At 40.7% G+C, this 20,164-nt stretch overlaps 2 protein-coding genes across 3 annotated transcripts; one reads left to right on the top strand and one right to left on the bottom strand.

Annotated features, from left to right (window-relative positions):
* Positions 1–69: 69 nt before the first annotated feature.
* On the top strand, positions 70–8,445 carry morn4 (MORN repeat containing 4). Of its 2 annotated transcripts, none has more exons than XM_049601106.1 (5): positions 70–130; positions 5,350–5,423; positions 7,049–7,163; positions 7,459–7,568; positions 7,656–8,445. In XM_049601106.1, exons 2-5 carry the CDS (start codon positions 5,357–5,359, stop codon positions 7,802–7,804), a joined length of 441 nt encoding a protein of 146 aa, XP_049457063.1. In that variant the 5' UTR covers positions 70–130; positions 5,350–5,356; the 3' UTR covers positions 7,805–8,445. The 2 variants fall into 2 exon arrangements, with proteins under 2 accessions (XP_049457063.1, XP_049457062.1); XM_049601105.1 differs by lacking the exon at positions 70–130 and adding an exon at positions 4,174–4,301.
* Positions 8,446–14,389: 5,944 nt separating this feature from the next.
* On the bottom strand, positions 14,390–18,841 carry ankrd2 (ankyrin repeat domain 2 (stretch responsive muscle)). Its single transcript, XM_049600541.1, has 8 exons — positions 18,751–18,841; positions 17,026–17,172; positions 16,816–16,923; positions 16,636–16,734; positions 16,398–16,496; positions 16,164–16,262; positions 15,974–16,072; positions 14,390–14,509 (listed from the first exon to the last, which is right to left on the bottom strand). Exons 1-8 carry the CDS (start codon positions 18,784–18,786, stop codon positions 14,393–14,395), a joined length of 804 nt encoding a protein of 267 aa, XP_049456498.1. The 5' UTR covers positions 18,787–18,841; the 3' UTR covers positions 14,390–14,392.
* Positions 18,842–20,164: the final 1,323 nt, after the last annotated feature.

Below are 20,164 nucleotides of genomic sequence, written 5' to 3'. Positions count from 1 at the left end.
TGGAAGCGCTCTGCTATGTGAGCGCGCGCTGCTGTGTGTCAGGAGGAAATCACTCCAGGGGGGAGATGTAGGCCATGTTTCAGTCAAACACAGCAACCAAACTGAGTCATTAAATCAGTAGGATAAATAAGTAAGTACATAAATAGATGACTAGGCTAAAATACTGCATTGTGTCCACCAATGTAAACAACAACTGTAGGATTTCCCTTAAAGGTCCAGTGTGTAGGATTTAAGGGCATCCATCCAACTCCCCCGTGATCCCTTGCGCGAAATATGTGCGCGACTTCCGGCGTTGAACCGAAACGGGCGGTTTCCAATGGTAACAGTTTGTGTACAGTACTCTATTCTTCTTTCCAAGATCAACTGGGATACGTGGAACACACCTGTTATAGCTCAAGCAGGATTATGTGACCATACCTCTGCCATCTCTGACTGCTATCTCAAAGCACTGTTGTCTTTTTTTCCATTAAACCAGGCACTGTAGCAATTAGCTTGCCTTACTCCGTTAAAATATTGTTAACTTTGACATGTCCCGAGCTAGCTTATCTGCTCCTAAGATTTTTGATGACTTATTAAGAGATACTAACACATTCGGCAAACATTTAACATAATTCAGTATTAACTGTAGCTCCATGTAAAGTAAATAAATGTGATGTTTCCCAGCTAATCCTCCGCTCATCTGCGTTAACAATGCAGTTTACACATTTTTTTAACTGCTGATTTATTAAAAACTGTTCTGAGCAAAACATGATGCTGAATTTAGCAGCAGACTTCAGTAATAGTAATATAAAGTAGTAATAATAAAAATAACTTTTCACATTCATTTTTTTATATGATATAAAGGAAGTATGGTAAATCAGTGACACATTGTCAGCCCTAATGACTAAATTCATATTTCAAGGTATGTTGCTGAGTTTATTTTATAATGATCAATTTTCTAATGTAGGTTGAGAATGAAGTCAGACGGGGAAAGGTAGGGATATCACGTACTGACGTTCTCTTCTGCTAATTCTGATTTAATACATTTTCACTAAGTCTCGTGAAACTGTTGTGGTTTTATTTCTCATATCAATGGTACCTTTGGCAACAGGAACAATCCCTTTTTGTTCTGGTTACATGTTCAACACATAGTTGCTGAAGACAAAAAACTTAGCTCAGACTGGTTGTTAGTCATTACAGACATGGACAGGGCAACAGGTACCAGCTCCGCAAAGACATTTTAGAAAATGCTAAGTTAACATTCGTTCAATATTTGTTAAAAAATAAATTAGTATTTGCTAAACTGAAGGTAAAGTACTTTCGAAGAGAACCAGCGTTGGCGGTTATCCACAAAGAGTAGCCACCAGGACTAACCACAGACACTATGGGACTAACTAGCATACTGCTACTTCCGCTATCTCACAGGAGGTAGCGCACATAATCATTTCTACAGTAGTGCCCTCAGGAATAAGGTGGATAGGTAGAAATAGTACATATCCCAATAATTACATGTTAGCAAACTGGGGTGTCTTGCTAATAAGAAAGAAGCAAATAAATTAACTTTGAATTTGAAGCTGCTCTTTAGATAATAGTAGGAAACCTTTTTATTTCACTTTCTACTAACGACAAAAGTAGGATGTCACTAACCACATGCACAACTTAACTCACGGTGCAATATGTCACAACATTGACCAAAACCCATTACAACTATTATGAGATGCATTAATTACTTAGTACTTATTACTTATATCACTGCGTACTAGCTATGTTGTAATTTCACTGTTTGGCCACTACAAAAATTGGCTCACTTCCAGTCTCCCACTTCCTGGGGGGACAGGAAGTGAGTCATTTTCCACTAAGTCAGTCATGTTTTTCCACAGTAGCCCAGAACGAACAAACTAAACACTGGCTCTAAATTGGGCCAATCCTGATTTCACATTTCTGCATCGAACAGTGTCGTTCTAAATGCTTGGGACATGGGAGAGATGTCCCTTTTGCAGCTTCACTGCTAGATGCCACTAAATCCCACACACTGGACCTTTAAAAATATTAATGTGGGGTTTAGGTTAATACCTTGAGCTGTCTATATCAAATCAAATGTGAGGTATTTTCCCCTTGAAAGATCAGTAACTGTTTAGTATAGGCTAGACTTTACCCAAGGCTGGATTGCCAACCAGGATTGCCAACCAGGCAAAAACTAAAATAAAATGGTTTGGTCTCAAGGCATATCCTGCATTTTTAACCAAAGCTTTTGGCGTGGCTCTAGAGATGGTCGGTCCACCACTTTGGCTCAGAGTGAAATATCTCAAGCATTACTCAATAGATCTGCATTAAATTTTGCATGGTCTCCAGTGAATCAAACCTACTAACTTTGGTGATTCTCTTACCTTCTCTCTGTGCCACAACATAATTTACATTTTTGACTATTAGTGAAATATTTTCACAACTACTTGAGGGATTAGTATTAATTTTTGTACAGATATTCATGGTTCCCAGAGGATCAGTCTAAGAACTTTGGTGATTCATTTACTTTACCTAATGTTCCACCAGCAAGTCAAAGTTTTCACTCATCCTGTGAAATACCGGTATCTCAGCATCTTCAGGACTGGCTGGCATGGAACGTATACAGACATTGATGGTTTACAGACAATATACGATACTGAATTTAGGGATCCCCTGACCTTTCCTCTGTGGCCACCATTAGTTTGACTTTTCTTTTAAGATTGCTTGGATGAATTGAATGGATTGCTGTGAAATGGTACAAACATTCATGTTCCCCATAGGTTCAGTTGTTCTCATTTTTGATCCCCTGACCCCTGATTTTCATTTTGTTTAAAACTGTGGTTTATGACCAAACATCTGCATACATAACATTCCCATCATCTTAAGCTGTACTTCATGTTTAATGCGGATTAGCAAGGTTTAGTGTGCTAACACACTAAACTAAGATGGTGAACATAAACACTATACAGCTCTAGACTCTTGTTACCTAATGCCCTGGGTAGTACAGAGGCTGTGTTTAATTTTTTAATACCATTAATGCCATAGTTGTGTTTGGCTACTTAAAAGCAAAATCTGTTTGGAAACAAAGTGGGTTGACAAGAGCACACAGCTCATTTTTTACAGCTGGTTACTAAATATTGCAGTATTGTTTTGATTTTGTTTTTATAGCCTGTCATATTCATTGAAATTGTTTGATTATAACTTTCTGTGATTTACTTGAAGTATGCCTGATTCTAGATTTAGATCGTGTCTTAATTGGATTTTCAGGAACAGGAAGAATCTATAGTTGCTTTTTGGAGTACCTATTTACACAGTTGAATAAATGCTATCCTGGCTAGTAACTAAAATGCAGTTGTGTTTGAGGGGAACAAAAACGTAATGTCTATGCAGTTAGCCTGTGAGAAACATTATCTGAATCCCTACACTATAGACCGCATAAGTCTGTTTTCTGTAGAATACATTAGTAATAGTAATAATAATAATATATAGTCATGACTGTTGTTAATTAGTAATAAGTAGTAGTAGATGTGGTGGATATTGAAGTAGTGGTGTTAATAATATAATGCTCACATCTTTATTCACAGTTCACTAGAGTCTGTACACTATATGTAGTCTATGGCCTTCATGTTAAACATTATGTCAACTACACTACAGCCGCTTAAACTGTAGTGTTGTGTGCTTCAACTATCTTCAGCAAAATGCCCAGGAGCCTTTTATAAAAATATATGCCACAGTCTCTAAACTGTAGCGCACACCAGGCCAATCAGAGAAAGTTTTAATGAGAGCCAACAGCAGTCATGCAATGAAACAGCGCGGCGGTCAGGCTGCGATGATGCTGTTGGAGTGCTACCTTCAGGTGCTGTCGGAGTTATTGCAATTCTGAGCTGAACGTCGACACGAACACGAAAACAAAAGTAAACACGGCTTGTAGAGAGGACATAGGTTCATATAGAAGTTACTCAGTTGAATCCTTATGAGTAGAGCATATTATGCATGTCAAAGTACGAGACGTTTTTATTAAGCCTGTATAAGAAGACATTTCACTATTTTCATGCAGCTGCTGTAACACAACCGTTCATCTCAATTTCTAAAATAAACAACAAATAATACAACACCTTTACTGTAGATTTGCTCACTTTGTGCAATCGTATGTGACGCAAATGTAAACGTCATTTAAGACGCTTCATGTGTGATGTAGGAGTTTACGAGGATCACCTGAATGCGGCATACGTTTCTCAGCCGGTGTTTTCATATTTTTACGCCCCTCGGCTCTTGTACGGTGGTTTCCATGCTTCAGAGACGACAAACGTAGCGGACAGGTAAACGATAGCGTTTTTAGGTGTTGTCGTTTTTCGCATGTAGTTGTGTTGCCATAGGTTACAACCGATTTACGTACGCTTGACACTATAAGCGATAGCCTATGGAGCATATGTATGCAAAGGCTTCACTGACTGAAACACACTGGCAGCCTGATTCAGATATTTACAGTAACGTTAGTGTGTTTCAGTCACGGTGTGGACTGAATTATTCAATGGCGACAGCATGTGTAAAACTACACCTGACTGCCATTGTGGACCACACTGACATTTGTTTTAAACAATAGGCTGTTTGAAATGGTCACCACGGGAGAAGCTTTTGTTTATATCTGCAGTCATACAGTCACGTTTTCCAGCCTGGTTCATTACAGAGGGCGTTTCACCACCAAGTGTGTTTTTCAACTGGGGTCAGACCAGCATCACCACCACCAACATGCACCGGGCATTAAACAGACTTCTTAGGTTGACAGTTATAGGATCTGGTGTGACCTGTCTTTATCCTTTGATCCGACCCACACTTAAAGTTCAACTGCAGGAACATGCACTGACACTGAGGCTTTGTCCCACAGCAATCCTCACTATAATTTCCACCCTATTTAGAAAACACAAAAACTGCTTCAGGTATTTAATTGTAATTTATTCGTGGTGTTTAGTACTCTAACTAAAGACTAGTCACACTTCATGAGGCTGTATGTTAAAGTCTATTGAATGCTTTTCTGTCTTTATTTATTTAATTGATTAAAGGTAATGCCAAATTGCAGTATGTTTGGGAAGCTTGTGACACTGGCACCCAGCTGGACTTGAGAATTACATGAGCAAAAGTAATCCCATTAGGGAACATTTCTTTTTCGCTTCCCTCTATAGAAGTCAGAGGTTATGGACAGTTAAAGAAACAGCCTCTTAGAGCTGTTAGAGACTCACAGATGCCCCTCTGACTCTGGAAACCATTCAAAGTGCAGTGCTTTTCTATTAAATGTATAGCTGCTGGTCAGCAAATTATATGTGTACTTTATCTGTGCTGCTAATGAATGTGTTTGTGTGTTGAAACCAGGGGTGACATGACTCTGACCAGAGGATCTTTCACCTACGCCAGTGGGGAAGAGTACCACGGCGAGTGGAAAGAAGGCAAGACAGCCCTGCTTCTCGGTTTTAAATAAAGTTTGTGTGCGAGTGTCACCGACTTAGCTACGGAGATGAGACAAGCTTTCACTTGCACCTTCTGTACGGTACATCTGGTCCTTGTAATGTCTCTCTGAGGCATCGCTGTGTTAGTTATCAGCCGAGTGAAAGGGAACGGTGAGACACTGACAGACTGGGGAAATGCATTCAGTGTTTGTTATGTAAAGTTTGAAATTAGCACAAGTATTCTGGTATGCAGGTGCCCACTTTGCAAAAACTGAACATGTTACCTATATTCCCCCAAAATATTAATATCAGTAATTGTTATTTTGGCACATTTTTACTGTTTTAAATGATCTAATCTTTTCCACACATACCCATTCAGCTATGTTCAGCTCAACTCACACGGTATATTTATAGTATTTTTAAAAAAAGCAGAATGGCATGCAAATGGAATGAAGAGCGCTGTCGATTAGCCTCGAGTACAGCTTGTGACATTAGTCAGATTTATTTCTCATTACATTAGCTAAGGTAGCAGCACTCTGCCTCAGTAAAGGCTTGATGCTCATTAAATCATCAGTGTATGTAATGTCATGATATTACACAGAAGGATTCAGGAACAAACGCAAGTACCAGTGGTGGCAAATATTTTAGGGTTTCCATTCATTAATCTACACGCATGTTTGCATACGAGAATGTTAAATTTTTGTCAAATTCTCACCTGTGGCAAAGATTACGAGGATGCTTTAACTCTCTTGCACACACATGCAGTGATGTTAGTGACATGCAAGCTCAAGCCGTTTAATCAAATCCCAATTAGCTAGCATTGGCAACCCATGACGAACGAGACAGATTTACCAGCTCTGGCTCTGTCAAATCTACTGGATTAGACTTTAGACCTGTTTGGGAAATCTTGGAGAGTCCTCTGTCAGCTGCTGCCGAGAAACCAAATCAATCGGAACACCAGGAACAGGACCATCCAGGGGTTTTTGTTTTGTCTCAGCATCCAGTCATGGTTTCAGGTCAATGCAAACACTGTCCATGTTATTTTAATTGGTGTATTCCTTCAACCTCCATCAGCAACTTGGCCCACCTTTCCAGTTTGTCCAGAAACTCATAGGTGTGTGCCCTCTGACATGATTATAGGCATCAATAGTGGATCATGTGCTACTAGGAGGGGGATGCAACTACATTCCTGGATCCTAAAGTCAAAATCCCTGCTAAAAAATCTGCTGGATTAGAGTTGTGTAATTCCCACCACACAGGAGGCAGATGGGACTCCTAATTCAGTAGTAAACCTTTAGCTGATGGGGGGGGAGTACTTAAATCCAAGCACGTACTGACTCGTGACATATGTAGTGGCTCTCCAATACCAAGTGAATATAAAACCCTGAGCCGCATTGCAAGTTCAAATGTCATGCTTAGTTGGTCGTCTCTTACAGTATGTTACGCACTATTACTAAAGAGTAATCCATTAGAGGCTAAGTGGTCAGATGAGGCAGGATGACACCCATGTAGATAAAATGAATCGACAAATGGTCCCAAGGTCGTTTGCCTTGACAGGATTTCTTGTGTTTCCATCATCCGTTTGAAGCTTGAGCCATTGCTCACTCTGATGTGTGATTTTCCAGGTCGGAGGCATGGTGTGGGCCAGCTCAAGTTTCAGGATGGAACCTGCTTCTCCGGCCAGTTCGAGAATGGACTCTTTCACGGCTCTGGTGTGCTGCTCTTTACAGATGGATCCAGGTGTGTGTGCCAAAGAGTGAGACAGAAAGAAAGCAAGTTTTGTCCTTGATGAAAAGTTACAAATGGGGTGTCGGTGGCTTAGTGGTAGAGCAGGCGCCCCATATACAAGGCTGTTGCCGCAGCGGCCCAGGTTCGAGTCCAGCCTGTGGCCCTTTCCTGCATGTCTCTCCCTCTCTCTCTCTCCCCCCTTCACACTTCACTGTCCTGTCGATTAAAGGCAAAAAATGCCCTAAAAAATATCTTTAAAAAAAAAAAAAGTTACAAATGATGCCTTGCTCTCTTTTCACTGTGTCAGGTACGAAGGAGAATTTGCACATGGGAAGTTTCAAGGCACAGGAGTCTTCAGTAGATTCGACGGCATGAAGTTTGAAGGAGAATTCACAGATGGACGTGTTGAGGGATATGGTAAGTTTGATACGCTGCTGGAACAGTCTGTCCATCAGTAGTATTTCTCTGTGGTTTGGTCACAGTGTCCTGGGTCTCTGCCTCCAGGGCTATTGACTTTCCCAGATGGAGCTCATGGTGTCCCGCGAAACGAGGGCCTGTTTCAAAACCACAAGCTGCAGAAGAGAGAGAAGTGTCCAGGAGTGGTGCAACGTGCGCAGGCTTCAGCCTCCAGCGCCCGCACTCTGGCGCTTTGACTGTCATGGACCTCAGAGGAGACACGGTCAGGGTTCCAGCAACTTCCAGGAGGGCCTCAGGGATGTGTACTCGTATACTCCCCTCCAGCTCTTCTCTCTGTGTCTTTCTCTCTTTTTTTCACCATCACTTTCTTTTTCTGCATCTTCCTCGCTTAGCCGTCACAGTGGCTTGGAATGCACATGCAATTTGACCAAACAATGGCTTTCTGTATGACTGACTTGAAATGCACAACACCATGAAGCACACCTTTAACTTCACAAGTCATGTTAACACCAAATGCTGCTGTTTTGTTCCTTGTACTCATAAACAGTGTCTTAGTGGTTTCTCTAGAATAGTTAGCTTCATATATCAGACAGCGGAAAATAGGAGACCTCTTCTTACCATGCAATTGCACATCTGGTACTTTAAAGGTCCAGTGTGTAGGATTTAGGGGGATATATTGGCAGAAATGGAATATAATATAATAATTATGTTCCGTTAAGTGCTTGTCACGTTTTATTACCTTAGAATGAGCCATTAATATCTTCATAGGGAGCAGATCCTTGTCCATAGAGATCGCCATGTTGCACCACCATGTTTCTACAGAAGCCCAGAAAGAACAAACCAAATACTGACTCTTGATAGGGCCATTTGTGTTTTTAAAATGTGAAACTGCTTTATTTAGTGTTTTTACCAGTTTAAAATAATCAATCTGTTTGTTCTGGAGAGGAAGAGACAACTGCAGATAGTTTAGCCCCCGATAAAAAACGCCTGAACATCTGGATCTTAAGTAATCTGAGAAAAAAGGTGAGCACACATTAGCAGGCGCTAGGCTAGTGGCTAAGCCAAACAGCATCGGAGAAACACTAATTTGTAATGTGACATTGCTTTATTCAGTGTTTTTTACCAGTTTAAATTACTGGGAACGTTTGTTTTGGAGAGGAGGAGACCTCTGCAGATAATTCGGCTACCTATAAAAACCTCCTGAACGTCTGGAATTTAAGTAATCTGAGAAGAAAGGTGAGCACTGATAAGCAGATGCTAGGTTAGTGGCCTGTTTTTGATGAGCCAACCAGCATTGGAGAAACACAAATTTGTAAGGTGACATTGCTTTATTCAGTGTTTTAACTGGTTTAGATCCCAGGTGCGTTTGACCTCTGCGGATAATTCGGCTACCTGTAAAAAAAAAAACTTTAATGTCTGGATCAGAAAAAAGGTGAGCACATGTAATGTTATCAGTGAAGAAAGGCGAGCATACATTAGCAGGTGCTGGGCTAGCAGCCTGTTTCTGACGAGCCAAACAGCATAGGAGAAACACTGATTTGTAACGTGAAACTGCTTTAATACAGTGTCTTTACCAGTTTGAGTCAACAACTCTGTTTGTTTGGGAGAGGTGGAGACCTCTGCGGATGATTCAGCTACCGATAAAAACGTCCTGAACGATGAACATTAAAGAAATCAAACTGGGAGAAGTGTCAGCTAATTGCAATCTGCAATCCTCACCAATAGATTCCACTAAATTCCCCTAAATCTTACACACTGGACACTCAAGGAGGTTTTTTTTCTCCTGCATTAGGAAAAGGTGTAAAATTAAGTCTGTATGTCAAAGACTTCAGACACTAATTAGATCAGTTCACTTTAAAATTGCTGCAATCCATTAAAACAGAGTGTTACTTAAAGGTCCCCTGTGGAGACCTCTAGTACTGCAAGATAGCAAACGTGGATCTAAATAATGCACAGTTTAAAATATTGGAAAAAAAGGCTTTACAGATGCTTTATGAGGAAGGAAATGCATTCAACACGTTTGTCAGACAAGACTTGAAAACAGTGAATGTAGACATAACTTTAGTTTATTCAAAAAAACACTCCACGGGGCACCTTTAAAATCTCATCCCAATTAACAGTGCTGCTGCCATCTTTATCTTTCAAGGAATGCATTTCGTCACCGGTGTTTCTCCTTCTAGAGGATCAGTATTCACATTGCCTTAAAGACATTTTGGTACAAGAGTGTAGTTCCAGGGTGTCCATCTGAAAATGAGATGACGCACACTTCCCTCTCCTTCCCGTCTCCTCTGCATCATTTCCCCTAAGGTGTCTGTCATCCGAATGAATTTGAGGCCTGTTTGAAGATTGCCTTCACTTTGAGGGACATGTTGCTAAGCTGGTGCTGAGTCTCAGCCCCCATCACTCACAAGTCCAGCAGCTCTCCTCACTTCAATAAACCTCCGTCTCCCAGTGGAAATCATGGGAGAGGAGATTTAACTCCGCTGGATAATTCTCTCACGTTTTCCCTTTTATAACCTGAAAGACTTGGACGACTGGACATCATCAGAGTTGTTAGATAATCATAATTATATGCATTGAATTAAGGACACAGATCATAATTGAGGCAGCTGAATGAAAGTATTTATATATATTTAAGAAAATGTAATTTTGTGTTTTTCTGTGAAGTGTTCACACATTCATTGTCACTGATTGTGTTTGTTCTGACCTTTCAAATGAATGAAGAGAAAATTCTTTGATTGGTCAGGTAGAAAACGATGTTACTAAATTATTTAAGACAGTGTGGTTGAGTATTTTGAGGAATATATTAACCTTTATAGCCAGTCGCAGCTATTCTGTGATTACGGATGAGTTCAGTGTACTTGAACAGTTAATAGGCCTTACAAAGCATTTGTAGACGGGGCTTGTTGTCTAGGGTTGCCTACACAGAAATTCAACCAAAGACAATCAAATGATATTATAGGTGAGGAGGCCGGGAGCAGTCGACAGGATTTACATGTGTTATTTCTCACAGCTGGATTGTAAAGACAAATCAATAAGGACAAATCCACCTGGGGCTGCAGTGCACAGGAAAAACAAAAGGACCGAAGATTAAACAGGGAATTGATATGAGATTTTGTTGTAAATATTCTCAGAGTCTCTCGCCTGGATTATTGCAGTTTCTGGTTTTTATTGTTGTTATATTCTTTGAGGGGAAAAACAATCAATACTCAATATCATGAACCCATACTGCTGCTTCATTGAGACCCCCTTTGGTATGGCAGTGTGCTGCAGAGTACAATCAGAAAGATTGAAGGTAACATTAGACACAGAGAAGCAGTCCAGAGCATGCGTCAGTACCACTATCTCCAAGCACACAATGATACTTTGTTGTTTTGCTGTATGTGTAATGTCCCGCATTTCAGATCATGTAACAGCATTTTTCCTTCCTGCTATTTCGGAGATGGCGCCTGCTCTCAAGCCTTCTTTGCCTCCACACGCCTGCCTGAGTGGAATTGAATTCACAAAAATTCCACATCTATTTCCAACTGGAAAACAAATGGTGCTTTAAAAGCGTGCCTGTCCAGACTCTCACCTGCCTGGAAAATATCATTGCCATGGTTACCTTTTTTTTCCAGTAACAATATAATGTTGCTTTGAGTGCTCTTAGATAAAAACTACCGCACAGTATCCCCTCATTCTCCTGGAATAGGTTTGTGTATCACATAGGCAGTAATGTGTTCAATAAAGCCTTGTGTTGAGAAAAGATGTGCGTTTTTCCCTGTGTTTGGACACATGACAAAGTCGTTCCTTATCAGGTGATTATGGAGCCATTTCCGATGTTTTTACCACAAAGAATGTCAGAAATCTGCAGCTATGGGGAGGAACTTTAACCGTTTCATGGATAAACAGGTTCCTCTGGTCTTTGGCTGCTGCACAGCTCCAAGCAGAAGCCAGTTTTCCCATCCCCCTCCTCATTCTACACCACTCCAGCCCTCAGCAACAGCACCGCATACAGTTTGTAGCTCACATGAACAGAATTAAAGCTGTAAAACATATATGAGTCCAACAGATTTAATCTTATGCATAAACTATAACACAGGCATAGATTTCAGGGGAATGCAGGGGGATCCTCTCCTTAACATTTAGAGCATGTGTATTTGTCCCTGATTATAGAAAGACACAAGTAGCACAGGACTTTTATTTTGACAGCATTTAAATCACACTGGTAACAATAGTGACTACAAAAAAAGGTTTTCAGTTATAAGGCTCTAAAAATGTTACCGAATGATGTATAAATGCATATCCATCAAATTTAGTTTAGTTTATTGTAAATTGCCACATGACCAGAGGTGTTTACTTCCTGGTTGCACCATGAGACAAGGATGGCTGCATCAAAGCTCCCAAACAAATGGTTAGTCAAGTGTGTTAACATAAAGATAGGACAGAGAGTTTTGGTATACATTATCTTTAAGGTGTCTCGTATTGATATTTGCATTTCTAATTGCTCAACTTTGTTCAGAAGGGTCACAGAATTAGTGAACATGTTGACAGCAACAATAGTGACCAGTGGGATAACACATCTAAAAGTACATAGTTCTTGATCTGCCTAACTTTCTACTCTTCTTTTGAGTGAAGTTTTGGATATGTGGGGTCTAGGTGACAGTCCAGACAATGCATACAACCTTACAGTTCATTCATTCATTCATCTTCTAACCGCTTCAAGTTGTCCCTCAAAATCAAAAAGATTGCTGTCTTCAGTGATTGTGATAGCGATGTGTCAGATATATACTGTGAGGTTTGAACTCATATGCTGAACTGATGCAAACAGATCATGATAGGAACATCTTAAACAGTGATTATCGCCTACCCCTCCTGCCCGTTCTCATTCTGAAGTCGTTGAATACCGCTGCTTTGAAAAAGATTTTGGCTTCAGACACCTGAAGCCAAAAGCCACCTTTCGTGGTAGTAGGTAACAGGGTCGGACGTAACCTTTGGTGTTGTTATGATATGGCTGGATGGCACCTACGGGGGCGGTACGACACCCTGCTGGAAATGACATAATGTAAGGAGCAGGAAAGTCCGTACAGATTGGGTAGGTTGGGTGGTCCACAAACCCTGGACTTTCACCCAGGAGCCGAGTGTTTGCTTCCCGAATGCCAAATGTTGTTTTCTAAACCTAACCATGTGCTTTTGTTGACATCCCAGTATTGGTAGGGTGTACTGGAACGTCACAGCAGATGCAGAGGGATACCTTGCACATCATATGTGAATGTAAAAGGCACTGACAAAGAGGCAATATGTATGTGTAAGAATTTTTGATATGTAGAGTAGTCACTCTAGAATGTGATGGAGCTTTCTAGTGGAAATGCTGGGGACTGCCAGTGACAGAGTTTTAAATGTGTTAATAGGTGAGCTGGGATATACAAGGATTTTGATGACTGCATAAGAGAATATGTTGATTTGGTCAATGAATGGTGGATACAACACATTATCCCACTGGTCAGAATTGTGACTGACCATAAAAAACACTTTTTCACCTATTTTTCCATGAAAATTAAAAAAAAGATTGATTACTTTAAAGGGTTATCAGACAGATGATTTGAATAGTTTTACATTTATGAAAAAATTGGGATAAAGGTTAAAGGCATTTACACCTTAAACTGATGCGGAAAAGGTACAAATTAGTGCAGAAGATTTCACCAGGATGCAGAAATTAAGTGTTTGATGCTCAAAATTTGCTAGCAGAGGACATCCAAAACCTCAAAAATCCTCTTTCTGATGTTGAAACAAAATTCACGCCCTTGAACAATGATGTACTGTAATATCTCTGTTAGTGTCACGCTGACCAAATAAATGACAACACTGTCTCATAGTTTGCGTAACCTTGTATGGTGTATCTCCACAGAAGTCCCTGACAGTTAAACAGCCTTGCTTGGAACAGGAAATACTGTGTGTGGCTGATAATGTATCTGACGAGTTGTCTACAATGAACACATTGAATTTTTTAACAGAAGACTGTAGCTACGCTTTTCAAAACAGCGTTTTACATTCACATTATGAAAAATGCAGCAGTGGCACAATATTTGTGGAACAAAATGTGCTCACGAAATGAATGGCTGTGTGTGTACTGACTAACTGCACAAACAACTACATTACAAGCAGTGAAGCAAGCTGTTGGTTTCCCCAGTGTGAATAACCAACCTCCCTCAGGAACATTTGAGCCACTGATGGTAGAAGGAAAATATGCCCACTGAGCTCCCCTCGAATCCCTGACTTTAGTGGGGGCATACCAGCCATCTCTGCTATCGTCAGCTGACGTCTCAAACACAGTGCTACTGTGTGCTCCGGCCTTGTCTGCCGCCTCAATAAAACAAGGACTTCTTGATGTATATTCAAACAGCTTCTGCACAGCACTATATCTATTAATATTATTCAGCTTCCAAAGGCATCACAAATCAGATATGAAACATCCATGAGAGGGCTCCTCAGATCATGAAGCGCTTTAGATGTGAACATCAAAAGCCAAAACTTGGCAGTAAGGTTTTGATAAAAATTCAGCTTTGCTTCCTCATTCAGATGTTTTTGTCTCCATATTCAAGATAAGCAAATCATTTTGAATCCTTCACACCCAAGTTGACATTTACCAGTGTCAGAGTTCAGACTAATCTCAGAGGTTTTAACGCCATGCCCTGGAAAAGCTGATTTTGTCACGTACATACACTCAGTCTCAGACATGATGTACACAGACCTACAGCAGAATTACAGAATGTGTTTTGAACCTGAGACAGAAAGTGATAAAAAGAGAAGTCATAGAGAATATACTGAGTAGATATGCATGCTGTTCACTCCTCTCTCAAGGTGTTTTCAGGTCCCACCTCCCTCGGCTTCTCCAGGCTCTGCAGGGTCTCCATGATGTCAGACTGCCATTGTTTTACCTGCTGTACTGCAGTTACTCCCTCCTGTAACACAGGTCATACTGTCAGTTTGTTAGTGAGGGGTTGTATTGCATTTACAGCGCTGAGATATGAGCCACGGTATGTTAGGTTCTTGCATGTAATCAATATGTGTCCTTTAAGGGAACAGTTTGGGAATAATGTTTATTCACTTTCTTGGACGGGAAGATTCATACCACTCTCATGACTATAGCCCCATTTCCACCAAACACTTTCAGTATGGTACCTATGGAACCAGAAGTACCCCTCAGACATAGTACCTAGACCATAGTGCCCTAGTGCCAGTGACCAATTACAACCTTAAAACTTGTTTATTAAATCTGTACATAAGCCTCAAGTTTAAAGGTGCCAGAAATCCCAAAAATAAAAGCTACTTTTGTTTATTTAACTTAGTTCCCAGAATGAAAAGTCTTTCTTTAAAGGTCATTAAAAATCCTGATTTACGATATGATTTATACATTCTCTGATAAATTGAGCAATATGTTAATGAAATCTGAGAAGTAGGCAGGCAGGCAGTCGCTGAACTCCAACTCTAGAGTGTGTATTTTTGGAGCAGTGTTTTCGGGCTAATTTGCGGCTTTAACAGGCTGACAAACTGTGGGCTTTTGGTCCAATAGGACATGAACTATTGGACCTTCCAACCAATGGGCACTCTCTGGTTTAACAACACCAGTTTGCCATTCTGCAGTGAGCTCTGTGCTGGACTATTTCTCATTAAAGGCTAGTCACCACCAACTACTAGAGATTTGAGGAAGTTACTGTGCCTGGCCAAGAAAAAGTCCAGCACATACTCCCTCATAAATCAGCTGCTGCTTTATGTTTTGATTTTGGTTTGGATTTAAAAAAAAAAGAGAGAAATTACATGACATGCGCTCTGCTGACCTCGTAACTGAAGTGGCAACTAGAGGCTAGAAAGCTGAGGTGCGACTGAGCGAGGTGGGTTGCAGAGGCTTCTTTGCTAGATCCACCACTAGGCTCCTCGGGGAAATTGGGATTTATAGGCACGCCCAGAGGAAAGTGGTCAAAGATCTGGCCAGTACAGCTGAGAGGTGCAGTCACTGGTTATGTCTGAAGAGAGAGGATCAGCGTCTGGCCCCCAGGTGACCACAGAGGAGCCAACCTTCTGACACACTCCCAGGCCTGATCAGCCTGTGGTCGGCCTGCCTCAATGGAGGGGGTCTTGTGATAAAGGCCGAAACACCCAATAATGTTGAGGTACACAACTGATGATTTGTTGAGGGGTAACACCAAGTCCTAACTGATAAATCTGATGAATCTGAGTTTTTCTGATTATACCTGATTGCAGTCTTTATGCTAATCTAATCATACTGTCCGTAGCATCATATTTTACATAGAGATAGGACGGTGGTATCGTTATGTATAATAAGTGTATTCCCCAAAATGTCAAACTATTCCTGTTAAATTATGTTCAAGTAAAACCGGACATGCACAACAGGTGTAAAAACTCACATGATTTTTTATTTTCGTGTCAGCCCCTGCAGCTATGAGCAGCTTCACTATCTTGTATCTGTTGAGACGCACGGCATCATGCAGGGCTGTGTCCCCTTCCTGAGGGAAGAGAAAAATGAATCAATGGCAGAAGGGAATTATAGTGATGATGAAACACTGAAGTGAAACACTGTGTTGAGCTGCTGCCTACCCTGTCCCTGGAGTTGATTTTGGCACCACAGGACAGGAGGTACTCCACGATGGCTGTGTGGCCCGTTCTAGTGGCCACATGCAGAGGAGTGCTGTACAGCTGTAATGTGGACATTGACATGCACTGTGACTGTGACCAACACATAAAGCACCAACTGTACATCAGCATTAGACCTCAAGTATGTTCAATATGAGTCCAGGTAAAAATTCATGCACAAATAAAATGCACATTTACCTTATCTCTAACATTCAGGTCAGCCCCGTGGCTCTGCAGGGCTTTGACAACTCCCAGGCTTCCCCCTCTGCAGGCCCAATGTATGGCCCTGGAGCCCAGCTGAAACACAGTAGCATGGCTCTGTTCTATTAATAGCACTCACTTGAGGCCACTGGAGGCTGGAGCTTTAGTGAGGGAAGATAATCTGAACCAATCTCATCATCATCTTTACAAACAGCCATGTGCCCGCACGTCTTACTTGATCTTTAAAGTTGATATCGGCTCCTTTTTCTAAAAGCGTTTGGACAACTGCCGTGTGTCCGTCCAGAGAGGCCCGGTGCAGCGCTGTCCTCTTCAACTGGAGGGTTTAAATATATCATATTTATGTTGCTGTATGTTGTACATGTGTCTGTGTTCCTACCACACAGTGAGAGCATACCTCATCATGGACATTTGGGTTCCCACCATCAACCAGATACTTGTCTATTACAGTCAGTTTGCCTTGACTTGCTGCGTTCATGAATTCTGCAGTATCCATGGGCCCCGTCTTTCCACACACAAACACAAAGGGACAGAAGGGACACAGAGATTCAATTTTCATATCTCTGTTGTGCACATGAAGATAAGGTTTCTGAAATTTGTAGCTCACCACAGGGATTTCCACAGACACCCTGGGCGAGTATGTTTTCTTGATCTTCTTTTTCCTTTTGCACAGCTCTGTGATATTCTCTCCTCCACTCAGGTCCAAAATCTCACAGTGCAGCTCTGAGGAGATCCTCCTCACTCGCTCCTCTGCCTGGAAACCAACAGAAACGCAGATAGAAATGTAGAAAACGCTACTAGAAAATCTAGATGAGAGAGATACGATTGGCTTGTAAAGCAGATGTGCCAAGCAGGCTAAGGGTGTTGAGAGCTGGGAATGGTGGTGTTAATGTCAAAATAAATTCACAGCATAGTGCAAGCTGGGCTTGGCCATAACAAAAGTAGTATTCACAATAAATTGCCTCTCGTATGCTGTTCAGTTGTTTTTACATTATTTATCACTGATACAGAATTCAAAGGAACATGTCTTTGTGTGCATGTGAGCCTTTATGTGCCCTGCATGCTTGTTTTGTTCCAATTATTTTTAAAAAGTAAAATAATATTTCATTCATTAATTGATGAGAGGTTCGTGTTTGTTGGTTCTTTTGTCTAGTCTGAATAAAAGCCCTTTGATTGCCAAAAACATATATATTTTTTAACACATTTTCACTGAATTAACCTGGGAAGATAATTGGAATTAGAGTAATTAGAATATACATGAAGTTAATGTCACCAAATATTGATCATAATGACCTCTTTTTTTTAACAAGGTCTCTTAATAAGTTTTTTTTTAATGAATATTAAAAAACGGACAACTTGAACACAGAATAATGAAATCAAATCCCTGTATACCCCCATCCCCCAAGTACTGCACCATTCAGTAAGCGTACATTCATAGAAATAAATACATGAATTAATAATTAAATTTAAATAAACATATACATTCAGTTTCACATATACATACATTAAGAAAAATAAAATACATTTTTTAAAAAAAAGCCAGATAGAGAAAAGTGAAATGCAGATAGCAATATTTTAAAAATAATATAACATTTTTTAAAAACTAATGAAATAAATGGCTGCCAGGTGGTATCAAAATTGTCTGGTGGACCCCCTAAAAGTATATCTAATTTTTTCTCGGTGGATGTGACACATAACCTCTCTAATCCATTGGCCATTAATGACCTCTTGTGCTGACAGTTCATTATGTTGTTTAGTGCACATAAAAGGAATTAAAATAACTCTTAATACGTTGCAAGAAATACAGTGGTTTTCAGAAATAAAGGATGGAAGTCAATTTATATTGTGTCAGGAAATTAAACATTCAGTTTTGATTACTTTTCTAAAATGCATTTGGATGGTAAAGGTATGATCAGTTAATTAAACATTAAGAATAAAACCCCCTGACTAAAACAGGCTTTACTAAAACTCTGGAAAAGAAAATGATCCAGCTGCAAGCAATTTCATCTAGTAACACAGTTATCTATAATTTATAAGTATGTATGTGTTTTCCAATGTGTCTGCAAATGATCATTGAAGCAGGCTGACAGACATTTTATACTCTTGTTCGGGGCTTAACGTCAGCGCTGACATATTTTCTAGGATATCGCAGCTCATTAATACATCAGTCTTTACATATAATAGCTGTTCATATGTCCACAAATCAGGGCTTTGAAAATTGTGATACAGCAGTATTAGTAACATGAATTATTTTTAAGAAACAGAATCCCCCAAGTGGTGAGTTACTAATGATCATTTCAAGGAGCAACATTAGTATTTCTCTCACACCTACCTGAGCTTTCTTTTCTAGTCCTGTTGTACGGTCCATCACACTGGCTGCCCACTACACCCCCTCCTCCATCTCTGTTTGATACAGCAAAAGATAAAACAGCCAATAAAGTAATTTTGAACAGCTGAAGCTTTCTAACTCATAATCTGGAGTAAAATCTGACGAGCTGTGTGTCACTTTATACAGAAGCGCTGCAAGCCCAGTGGCTCGCTCGCTGGAATGCCGGGTTCATGGTGGGACATTGTGTCACCCCATCAAACAGGTGTGTGTGCACTTTGGAGTGTGTGTATGCATGTATGTTTGTGTGTATTCCCCAGCATTACAATCTCCCTCCCTCTTTTCCTCTGTGCCACACACACACACACACACACACACACACACACACACACACACACACACACACACACACACACACATTCATATACAAGTACATCCAACCCTTCAGGCATGTCATGCCCTGGGTCATGAGCTGAGGGGACATTCATTCCACAAGCTCCTGGTTTTACTCACTCCCGTTGCTGCAACTGTCCGTGCTCCTCTTTTACAGGAGTGCAACCCCCATAAACACACCGTTTTGGGGGATTATGTTATTTATAAAGTTTTCATTACTGCCAAGTGATACCTCGTAAATATCTGATTGCACACCAAACAATCAATCACGGTCCAGACCTTTACTTTGGTATTTTTTCCATCCATTTTATAGGTGTATCAAACTGAACACACATACATGCAGTGTTTTTGTTTTGGTGCATCTAAGCTTTGAGGCAAGGGTGTCAAGCATACAGTGCATGTGCCAGAACCGGCGCACCACAGGGTCCAATCTGACCCACTGGATGACTTGTATTTGACTTTGCACACCTAATAGTGACAAACTTGTGAAGGTTAAGAGGTGCCAGATTTCAGTAGTATGTTTAACAGTGAGTAGCATTCTCATCCCCAGGGCGTCAAATACTGACGCTTTGTCACACCCCTTGGCGTATGATATCGACACCAAAGGCATCCTTAACATGTTTAAGAGATGCAGCAGGCTTTTAACGAACTCCAATGTAAACCCACTGAGAGCAACTGATGTGTAAAGACCAAGAAAGTCTGCACAGGTTGAGAGGGAGGGGAGGTGGAGGATGAATCAAACAAAACATAATGTTACATAATTGTCATGTGCTGACATCATTACCTCACTTTACATTATTATTGCACAACAAACACACTTCTTTTAACCCAAAAACACGATCATTTTTTCTAGACCTCAAGTAGTTTTGCTGCCAAAACCTCACCACAACTGTTTCACCACCACACTAACCATATATTACAATGTGTGTCAGCTGTGCGTCACATAGAGATGATAATGGGCGCCCTGTGTGTTGCTGTGAGACAACAAGGGCTGTGACAAAGCACTGGTATTTGATGACGTGGGAAA

The sequence above is a fragment of the Epinephelus fuscoguttatus genome, linkage group LG16 (assembly GCF_011397635.1).
Source record: "Epinephelus fuscoguttatus linkage group LG16, E.fuscoguttatus.final_Chr_v1".
Classification (NCBI taxonomy): Eukaryota; Metazoa; Chordata; class Actinopteri; order Perciformes; family Serranidae; genus Epinephelus; species Epinephelus fuscoguttatus.
This window is presented reverse-complemented; position numbering and strand designations above follow the sequence as displayed.

What these genes read in the sequence shown, in the direction of transcription:
- morn4 (XM_049601106.1), top strand. Translation starts at nt 5,357, where the DNA reads ATGACTCTGACCAGAGGATCTTTCACCTACGCCAGTGGGGAAGAGTAC. An exon ending in CTCTTTACAGATGGATCCAG is followed by an intron (nt 7,164 to 7,458) that starts GTGTGTGTGCCA and finishes TCACTGTGTCAG; the next exon opens with GTACGAAGGAGAATTTGCAC. An exon ending in TGGACGTGTTGAGGGATATG is followed by an intron (nt 7,569 to 7,655) that starts GTAAGTTTGATA and finishes CTCTGCCTCCAG; the next exon opens with GGCTATTGACTTTCCCAGAT.
- ankrd2 (XM_049600541.1), bottom strand. Translation starts at nt 18,786, where the DNA reads ATGGACCGTACAACAGGACTAGAAAAGAAAGCTCAG. An exon ending in GACTAGAAAAGAAAGCTCAG is followed by an intron (nt 17,173 to 18,750) that starts GTAGGTGTGAGA and finishes GTTGGTTTCCAG; the next exon opens with GCAGAGGAGCGAGTGAGGAG. An exon ending in ACCCAAATGTCCATGATGAG is followed by an intron (nt 16,735 to 16,815) that starts GTATGCTCTCAC and finishes TAAACCCTCCAG; the next exon opens with TTGAAGAGGACAGCGCTGCA.